The sequence below is a fragment of the Myotis brandtii genome, unplaced genomic scaffold (genome assembly GCF_000412655.1).
Source record: "Myotis brandtii unplaced genomic scaffold, ASM41265v1 scaffold131, whole genome shotgun sequence".
Taxonomy (NCBI): Eukaryota; Metazoa; Chordata; class Mammalia; order Chiroptera; family Vespertilionidae; genus Myotis; species Myotis brandtii.
The window spans coordinates 4,895,643-4,905,172 of record NW_005354632.1 but is presented as its reverse complement, the minus strand read 5'-3'; the positions used below and the strand labels follow the sequence as shown (position 1 = coordinate 4,905,172).

At 62.1% G+C, this 9,530-nt stretch overlaps 1 protein-coding gene across 1 annotated transcript; it reads left to right on the top strand.

Moving 5' to 3' along the window:
- Positions 1–6: 6 nt before the first annotated feature.
- ATXN7L2 (ataxin 7-like 2) lies at positions 7–8,338 on the top strand. The gene is made up of 10 exons (XM_014534631.1): positions 7–1,789; positions 2,121–2,225; positions 2,619–2,829; positions 3,143–3,429; positions 4,014–4,094; positions 4,403–4,658; positions 5,472–5,670; positions 5,814–5,935; positions 6,403–7,198; positions 8,186–8,338. The coding sequence occupies exons 1-10, from the start codon at positions 1,771–1,773 to the stop codon at positions 8,198–8,200; spliced, it is 2,091 nt and encodes a 696-aa protein (XP_014390117.1). The 5' UTR covers positions 7–1,770; the 3' UTR covers positions 8,201–8,338.
- The last annotated feature ends 1,192 nt before the right edge of the window (positions 8,339–9,530 follow it).

Sequence of the window (9,530 nt, the reverse complement as noted above, 5' to 3'; positions counted from 1 at the left end):
CAAAGGACCCACCGGGTCCTAGTGCCCGCCCGCTCCCCCTCCTTCGCGCCTCCGGGTCCTAGCGCCGGGTCTCCGCCCGCAGCCCACCCTGCCCGCCTCTGCCTCTGCCGGTGCCCAATACCTGTCCCCACATGTGCTTGGTTTTCTCTTTCTTCTTGCCTGCTGCCCCCCAGCTCCCGCCCCTCCTGCACCTGCCTCGGGCTTTCCCCATCCGCAACAGTCCTCTCCACGTGTTTCCCACGCACCCCACTTCCGTGCCCTCCTCCCCGTCCCCCTTGTTCCTTCGCCTTCTGCCCCACGCCTCCTGCTCCTTTTCGGCTTCTGCCTGCCGCCTGGGATGCTACTGGACCCCTGCCTTCTCCGCATTCGTTCACCGGTCCGTCCGTCCGTCCATCCATCCATCCATCCTCCCTTCCTCCCTTCTGTCCATCCACCCATGCCTCCAACCCACCGTCCTTTCTGGGCCTCTTGCCCTACCTCTTGGCTCTCTTCCCTGAACCCCACCTTCTCCAGGCCCCTGGGTGCCTTTGGTGATCGCGCTGGCAGCCCCCTTCTCCTGATCTTTGTGTCCTGGGCCCCAGGGAGCGCCTGGCCTCGTGGCCTTTGAGGTGACAGCAGGCATCACGCCCCTGAAGAAGTTTGCAAGTAAGAAGAGGCGGTGGAGGAGGGCCTCTCCGTGCGGCCTCTGATGACACTTGTTCTCCTCTGAGACCGGACTCCCTGCTCAGTTCTGTCCAGCCCTGCATTTTCACCCACTTGAGAGTGGGGGCTGCCCATCTCCCACATGCCTAACCCACCACCCCTCATATCCGGAGATTATATAAGACTGTCAGCGGTCTTCTCCACCTCGAAAGGGGCAAATTTGTCAGTAGGCATCGGAAGCAGACCTATGCGGAAGCCCTGGCCACCGGGACTGCCCCATGCTGGGTGGGCAAGGATGGGGCCATTGTCAGGGTCTGGGTGCATTGAGAACCGGAAATGGAATCAGCCGGTTTGGTGACTCAGAATTGATTTTTTTTTTTTTCCAAGGGACAGGGAGGGGGCGTAGAGGAGGGAGGGGAGAGGAGTCAGGTAGGGGGATGGGGCAGGAGCTGCTTTGCACAACTAAGATCCACCCAGAAAGTGAGAGGTACAAGGGCAACCCCTTGCCCAAAACCCCCTAAATAGGGAAGGGGCTCACATCACCGACCAAGGGGACTTGGAAGATGCCAGAGGCCCCAAGACATCAGCTTCTCTGCTCTGTGGTCATCCTACCCTTGCAGGACCTGAGAAGCTGGGTGTAGCTTTGACAATGCCATGGTAACCCAGGTGGAACAAGATTGAGTTCGTGGGGATGGGGACCTGGGAGAGCTTCTGTTAGGGATGCCATGGAGTAGCAGAAAGGACCCGGGGATCTACAGGAAAATATGTTCAGGACTATTTCCCATTTAAGTGGGGAAAATATTGACTCACAGTCATTCAAGCAGTTGGCCGTGGGACCCGGAACCTCACCTTGGAGGCTATAGGAAAGGTGTCTGGATCCCTCCTAACGGCACCAGTTCCTTCCGGAAGTAGCAGGTGGAGGAAGCAGGAGCCACTGCAGGCTCCCCAAGTGGTGCTGAGCATCAGGATCTCGTCAGGGAGTGTGGGCTTCCTCCTGCCCCGCTGCAGGCCCTGGGCAGGTAGGAGATAGATGGGGCTTCTGGGAAGGAGGTGGTCCTTCTGAGCTGTGTTTCTCCTCCAGGGGCTGAGCTGGAGGAGACTAACAAAAGCACGAAGAAGTTGGATGCCATGACCCTCATTAAAGAAGGTGGGAGTCAGGACCACCTTCCCCTCTGCCCCACCTCCCAGGAGGTGGCTGTTCGGTGGGCGGGGCGGCAGGTCTGGGATCCTCTCTCTGGTAGGTCTGAGTCGGCCCATGCGCCTGGCTGCTGGCACCTGTCGTAGGAGATCCTAATCATAGGGGGTCATGCCTATTCACCCGGAAGCCCACATTCTTAGGGACTGCTTCGATTGAACTCTGGAAGCTGGGAGCCTCCAGCAGGAAGCCCGTCATGCAACAGGGAGGGGCAGTGCTCCCCGATCTCACGGGGAAGCCCTGGGGTCCCCAGCCCCAGTGATGAGGGCTTCTGTCATTGCAGACATGTCCATCTTCGGGCACTGCCCGGCCTACGACGACTTCTATCTGGTTGTGTGTAACCACTGCAGCCAAGTGGTGAAGCCTCAAGCTTTCCAGAAGCACTGCGGTGAGGGAGCCCCGGGGCGGAGCCGCGGGCGGGGAGGGTGGAAGGGAACCCCCAGGACAGGGTCAGCTGGGGGGCCTGAGTGTGAGGGAGGGCGGCCTTGGGGATAGGGAGGTCCTGGGGGTGGCTGCATAGATCGAGGCAGGTTGTTGGGGTTAGCGTTTGAGCAAAACTCCCAGCAGTTCTTTCTAGTGGAGTTTAGGGAGAAGAGCTAAGAGATCCGGGAAGCTGGGCCCTAGAATTTTGAGTCCTGAAGGCTCAGGTTCCGAGGGGAAGGAGGCCTGTTAGAAATCTAAACTCCAGATTCTCTGTGTGAGTCTGTGAGCAGGGTGAGCAGGTCGGGAAGGAGGCAGTGGGTTACTCACCTCCGTTGCTCTCTCCACCTCCTGGTGACAGAAAGAAGACATGGGCCCCTCAGCAAGCTTTACGCCCGGGCCCCACCCCCACCTCCAGCCCCTGCCAGCTCTCAGAAATGCCATGTAGTGAATGGGCAGGGCCCCGCTTGTAGGGCCCCAGGTTCCACCAAAACCTCCTCCAGGGAGAAGGGCCAGGGGTCCCGGAGCCGTGGCCACCCACCACCTGAGAAGAGCCAGAAGGACAACCTCTGGTAAGGAGAGGCTGGAGACACCCCGGGACCCTGGCCCAATCCGGGGAGGGGCTGCCAGATGGGGCAACGGGGGGCGATGGGGGACCATGGAGGGCGATGGGGGGCGATGGGCACCGTTCGCAGCAGGGGGCAGCCAGCTCCGTCGGCAGCCCCTCCCGGGTGCTCCGGGGAATAGGGGTCCCCCCTCCCATGTTCTGCATCCCTGCTGGAGCCCACCCAAGTTCCAGGGCTGGGAAGTGTTTGGCTCTGGGCTAGAGCCCAGGCCCCAGGCCCAGCCTCCCTGCCCCCGTCCACACCCTCTCTCCATGTGCAGCCTGTTCGTGCCTGTGGTGAATCTGGAGAAGATGTCTGGTCTCCCGAAGCCCGACGGCCCCGGAGTCAGGGTGGCCCCGCCCTCTGCCTTCCTCAGCCAGCCCGGCAGCCTCACCAAGGACTCCCCTGGGAAGCCCCCCATGGCGCCCCCTCCTAAGGAACTTCCTGGCAGAGAGAGCATCAAGATAACCCCCAGCGAGGGCCCCAGTCACCGGGCTGACGGCAGCCCCCCTGAAAAGGAGCCTGGTGGGGCCAGGCTGCCCCCTAAGACCCACCGGAAAATGGCCCGTGAGTAGTCGTGGTTTTGGGGGTCAGGAAGGGAGAGTGGGGACTCGTGCTCTGTCCCTGGACCTGATGGAGAGGGGGCAGAAAGGAGAGGGCCCGCCGTCGCCGGTGGCCGGGGTACCGGAGCCGCTGCTCACCTCTTGACGTGACCGCATTTGACCTGCTTGCTCTCTGGGAAGCTTCCCTCCAGCCAGTCTCCCAACCGAGGCTAAAGGGGCCTGTGCCCACGCCCGGGACATGACTCTTCCTCACCTTGGGCTGCGGACTGCTTTGTCTCCCCTAGACCCGGCACCGGGCGCCTCCCACAGCCGGACCCCTGGCACCCAGATGTCTGTGGCTGCCTGTGTGTTTTGATATGTGTTGCCCTGTTTGGGGCTTGGAGTCCCCATACGGAGTGCCTGGGCTGCGGACGGGGCCGGGCGGGGTCTTGGACAGCAGAGAGCTGCTGGTGTGGAGATGTTTCTCCAGACACTGCCGCCTTGCACTGAGGGGCAGGGGGCTCTTCGCCTGAGGCCCAGCTGGCCTCCCGCCTCCTGAGGCCCCCCTGGAAATGCCCTTGAGACTCACTGGAACCGCTCTCCCCACAGGGAAGGAGTGCGACCTCAACAGGCAGTGTGGGGTAATAAACCCAGAGACCAAAAAGATCTGCACCCGGGGAGGACGGCACAGACCTGGGCCCTGGGCAGGGAGAGGAATGGAGCTGTTCTCCAAGATCCAGCTCCAGGGATGGGCAAGGGGCGGGGAGGCTGCCTGCAGTGGGCCTGGAGTGGGGGCAGCAGGCCAGGGGTGGCTTCCAGATCCCCCAATTCTGAGGAGGGTTCTGGTCCTGTGGGGGAGTGAAACAAAAACACACAGACACCCCCGCAAACACACTCACATCCCCTCTCTCTCTGCTTGCCCAGGCCAGAGCACACCGCTGCCCCTCACCCCTGCTCAGCTCACACCCCCTCCCCACCCCTCCATCCTGCTGTGTTCTAGATCCACTCGGTGCACCAGCGCCGGGAGGTCCAGGGCCGGGCTAAGGACTTTGACGTGCTGGTGGCAGAGCTGAAGGCGAACTCCCGCAAAGGGGAGTCCCCGAAGGAGAAGAGCCCGGGGCGCAAGGAGCCGGCTCCCGAGCGCCCCTCCCAGGAGCCCCCCTCCTCAGCCCCGGTTGTGGCAGCGGCGGTTGCTCCCAGCAGCACCTTCTCTGCTCGTGCCAAGCAGACCTATCCCTACTGTGCGCTGCCCAGGTACGTCCAGGATCCAGCCGCATCTCACCTGGGGACACTCGGCCCCAAGCCATCAGGGACCCCTGGAGACAGGCCCAGGGAGCGCGCTGGAAGGTGCTACTCATTCCGCCCCGAGTGTGGGGGGAGACCTGGGGCCCTGGTGGGTGCGGGAGTGGGTGACTCCCTGTTTCTAACCAAGCCGACCACGGTGCTGGAGCCAACACCCAGGATGAGAGCGGTTTCCCAGCTGCTTGTGACAGGCCAACACTCGGCACTGGGGAGCCGAAAGGGTCAGGGAGCTGAAAGGGTCAGGGTCCTGGGCGAGGCGGTCCTACTGTGTATTCATTCGCTGGCCCCTTCGTGTGCAGAGGCTGCGCTGGACCCTGGGGAGAGCCTGCCTTGCGGAAGGAGACACACACGCCTCTCTGCCTGTAACACGGGCAGACACGAGACACAGGCTCAGCTCCCAGACAGGCTCCCAGGAATGTGTGATGCGAGAAGGGGGTTGAGAGAATTGACGGGGCTGACCAGAGCTGGGTGCAGTTAAACTCAGAAGATTTTCTGGAGGAGGCGAATCTGGAGCAATTTCCCCCAAGGAGGCAGGGCCTGGGAAGTGAAGGGCTGGGGAGAGAACTCCCCGGGAGCCGCAGCCCCTGATCTCTGCCTCTCACCCTGTGAGCTCTGTTGTTCCCTCCCTTCCTCTCCTCCCTTCCTCTTTGTCTGATGGCTCAGCAGGGTGTCTGCCCTGGCTTTTTGAGCTGGGCGGGTTCAGGGATACCCCCACCCTGACCCACGGCTGTCCCATCGCCCTCACATCCCCTTTGGCCCTTCCAGGTCCCGGGCCTCCTCTGAGAGTGAGTTGGATGATGAAGGCCCCTGTGGTGGTGATGGGGACCCAGGCCTGTTCCCCTTCCCCCTGCCCCGGGGTGGGGCCCAGGCCTCCAGCGAGGAGAGTGAGGAGGAGGGGACATCTGATGACCTCCACCTCCCCCCTGACTGCCATTATGCCACCCGGCCCCCCAGGCCACAGGCGGTAAGGACCTGGGGCGGGGACCCGGGTGGGGGTGGCCCGGCCCTCCCTGCCCACAGTGTGCAGGGGGGTCAGATCCTGTGTGCAGGTAGGTGCCCGCCCTGCACCTCAGGCCCACTGATCCCGTGCCTTCCCTCCGTCTCCAGTTCTGCACCTTTGGGAGCCGGCTAGTGAGTCCAGGGTGCTACGTGTTCAGCCGCAGGCTGGACCGCTTCTGCTCCGCGCTGAGCTCCATGCTGGAGAGGCACCTCAGCTCACACATGTGGAAGTGAGTTTCCTGGGCCCGGAACTTCCTCCCCAGGCCCCAGGCACGTGGGCCTCCGCAGCCCTCACTCTTCACATGGACCCAGGGGTGTGGCTTGGCTGCTGGCCAGGAAGACCCCGGCTACAGGAAAGGGGTGGGGGGACTGGGCAGCCCGGAGCTGGGCTACCGCAGGGCATGAATGGGGGTCTGGGAGTGACTCACTCTTCCCCATACTTCCAGCACCTTCTAGGACACTAGGATTAGGGGCTGCTCCAACATTTAAAAGGATGTTCTTAATGGGTCTCTATCCTGGCTCATTCCTGCCTGTCTGTCCCTGTGCCTTCTCTCTAACCCTCAGTTCCAGCGTCTCCCAGCAGATGGCAGCACTGCCCGGGCTCTGGGCCATTTCTAGGTGGGGCAGAGGCTGGTGTATGTTGGTGGAGAGGCCCTCGTTTGCTTGACCTGACCGTGGCGCTCTCTTTCTGCTGCAGGAAGATCCCACCGGCAGCGGAGCCTCCATCCCACCTTGCCAGCTCCCCCCTCCCTGCTCCCCCGAGCCCAGCCTCTATGGGCAGCTGCCCCCACCTTCCGGGCCCACCCCCCAGACCTGCTTGCCCAGCTTCCACGCCCCCCACCAAGGACAGCCTGGCCCCCAGCTACCCTGCCGGCTCCCCCAGTGTGGCAGCCGCCTGCAGCCAGGCGGAGTGCATGGGCGGGAGCCAGGCCATCACCTCGCCACTGCCTGCCAACACGCCCTCGCCGTCCTTCAGCAAGCTCCCGCCTTCCAAGGCCAGCAAGTCGTCCAAAGGCAAGGACGGGGCCGAAGTAGAGGCGCCTTCCCGGAAGCGAAAGTTGTCCCCTGGCCCCACGACTTTCAAACGGACCTGCATCCTGGAGCCGCCGGGCAAAGGCAAACCCTCCGGCTGCCGGGGCCTCTCGGCCAAGACTAAAACCGCGCTGGGCGTGGGGCTCAACGGGACAGTGGGGCCGAGAGTGAAGCGGGCAGGGCCCCCGGACTGTCGGGGTTCCCCTCATCAGCCGCCCACACCAGTCAAGGCTTCTCAGCTGGACAGCCAGGGAGCGGCCGGCCACCCAGCCAAGGCCCTGCCAAGCACCTGCCTCTCCGAGGAGGAGGCGGCCAAGAAGCGGAAAAACCTGGCCACGTACTGCCGGCCAGTGAAGGCCAAGCACTGCCCAGCGGGCCCCCCTGCCGACGCGGCCTGCTCCATGCGCCGCAAGAAGCCGGGGCCCACCCTGGCCTTTGAGGAGAAGTGTTCTGCACTGAAGGTACCCGCCCAGCTCCCCGCAGAGCACGGGCAGCCAAGGGGCAGCACGGGTGAGGGTGGAGCGCGCGGTGGGAACTGACGCAGACAGGTGCTGAGTGAGTGTTGGCGCAGGGAGGGGAGGAGAGGGGGCCATCGCCAGGGAGAGGTGGGCCAGCTCACTGCGAGGTGACCCCGGCTTTCGCTTCATGAGCCTTTCACTGTCTCCGCCCGCTCCCTCAGGCGAAGGAGATGCTGCCTTTGCCTCCCCCTCCCACACCCACTCATGCTGTCATCAGAGGCCACTCTCTGAGTTGGCTGTGGCCTTGAGCACTGCAGCTACCTCTGCCCCAACGAAAGGAAGCGTGTCTCCATGAGCTCTGATAAAGGTCTGGGTGTGGGTTGAGCGTGAGCCTGGAGCTGTGGCCTAACTGCTGCCCAGCAGGGTGGCTGGGCCCATCTTGCTCATTGCTTTTGGCCCCTGGGCATCAGCATGGAGGGGCAGGGACAAAGCTCAAGGTCCACACAGGCATGCATGCCCACCTTGCACACATCCCCATTTCCAGGTTTTCAGGTGCCAGGCAAATTTTCCAGGGTTTCTGGGAAAGCCAGCAGTCAGCTCTTTTTTTTTTTTTTCTCTCTCTGTTGATGGAGCCCGGGCATAGCATGGATCTGTCCACAGGTTCTCAGCCAGTAGGGAGTTACTGGCATGGGAAGGGGGTGCTGTCCTGGGTTAGGCATGGGCCAGATGCATGCCAACACCTCGTACCCGTGTGTGAGTGGTGAGTGTGACATCTGCCCACAGCCCGAGTGTGTATAGCACACACGTGTGCGTGGCTGTTCTCTGGGCCGGCCCTGCGGGCTGGCGCTCAGCCTCCTCCTGGCCCAGCTTTCCCCACCAGGCCAGCAGGGGGAAGTCAGGCCTTAGCTCTGTGCTCCACACAGAGCCGGCCGAGCAGGAGGACTGCAGGCCCCCAGCTGACCCTGTCTCTCGCCTCTTGTCTCCCTGCAGTCAAAAGCCCATTAACGAGAAAGTGCCTGCCCACTGCGATGGAGCCGCCAGCACCTCCTCCCCTCCAGATCCGGGCCCCAGGCTGCTGCCGCTTTTTATAACTTTATATTATTTTTTTTAAGAAAAAAAAAAAACCTCTTTAAAATACCTCAAGACTGTCTCCCTGTTCTGTTGCTGCTAAGAAAAATATAAAAACAGAAACCTAGAAAAGGAAGGGGAAAATCTATAACAAAATGAGTGTCCTTACTGTCCCCAGCCATACCCAGGAGGCTGAGCTGATGGAGAACCAGCCTCCAGCTTCCCTCTCTCTGTCCCCTGAGACAGTGTGGAAATGGCCGGGGTGTGTGTCACTGGGGGTCTTCTTTCCAGGCAGGGTGAGGAGGCATGGCTCTGAGCGAGCAGGGCTCCCCAGAATCTTGACCCCAGAGCTGACCCCGGTCCTATTGGGAAGGGAGCTTGACGGGAAGGGGAGCCACACCTCTGGTTCTGCTCTTGGGTCTTTGCCCCGAGGGTCTGTGGGGGTCAGCTTGTGGCCCTTTCAGGGTCTTTCTGCAAGCCTGGGCCTCCATCGCGCCCCCGAATTACTGCTTCACTTCTTCAGCTGTTCTTGCCTCTAACCAGCAGCTCATCTTCACCACTGCGGGAGCTTGAATCGAGTTGGTAACTTCTCAGAATGTCCCTGCCTGTTTTGGCCTCTCCCTGGCCGTTGGGTTTGCCCTTAAGGAAAGGGTATAGCCTCTCCCACGTAGGCCTCCTTGAGCTGAACCACACCTTTTGGGGAGGCAGGAAGGGGAGTGGCGTGATCACAGGACTCCCGTGGTGTGGGAGGCCCTGGTCCCTTAGGATCGCCTGGCTCCCCCGGGGTTGAGCAGATGGTGTGGAGGCGGCTGGGGCTGGGAGTGCCCTAGTTCCTCCATTTGTCTCGTGGGGGACAGTGATTGTGCAGATAGAGCATCGTCAGTCAGACTGTTGGTCCTCAAGCCTGAGTTCACTTGGGTGCAGGGCACGGTTTTCCCCTCGTCCTTTCCTTTTCCTCTCCTCCGCCTTCAGGCAGGGAGGGATCTTACTCCCTTAACATGACAGAAGGAGGATGGATGGAGACAGTGGGCAGCCAGGGAATGGCAGCATTTACTGGTTCCAGTGTCTTGGTTCAGTGTCGCCAACTTGTGACTTGGGGTTTGGGTGAAATCAGTTGTCGCACATGTGATTTCCGCCGCTGCCCGAGACATAAGCCCTTGTAGACCAAGGTCCTGTGCGGTTGGCGTAGCAAACAGCGGCCCAGGAGCTGTCCAGTGCCCGGCGCCCTTGGGCTCTCCCGGGCGGCTCGCTTCCCCCCGTCCCCCAG

Excerpts from the sequence above, each read along its gene's own strand:
- ATXN7L2 (XM_014534631.1), top strand. Across the intron at positions 2,226-2,618 it reads AGCTTTCCAGAAGCACTGCG|AAAGAAGACATGGGCCCCTC; the intron begins GTGAGGGAGCCC and ends TCCTGGTGACAG. Across the intron at positions 2,830-3,142 it reads AGCCAGAAGGACAACCTCTG|CCTGTTCGTGCCTGTGGTGA; the intron begins GTAAGGAGAGGC and ends CTCCATGTGCAG.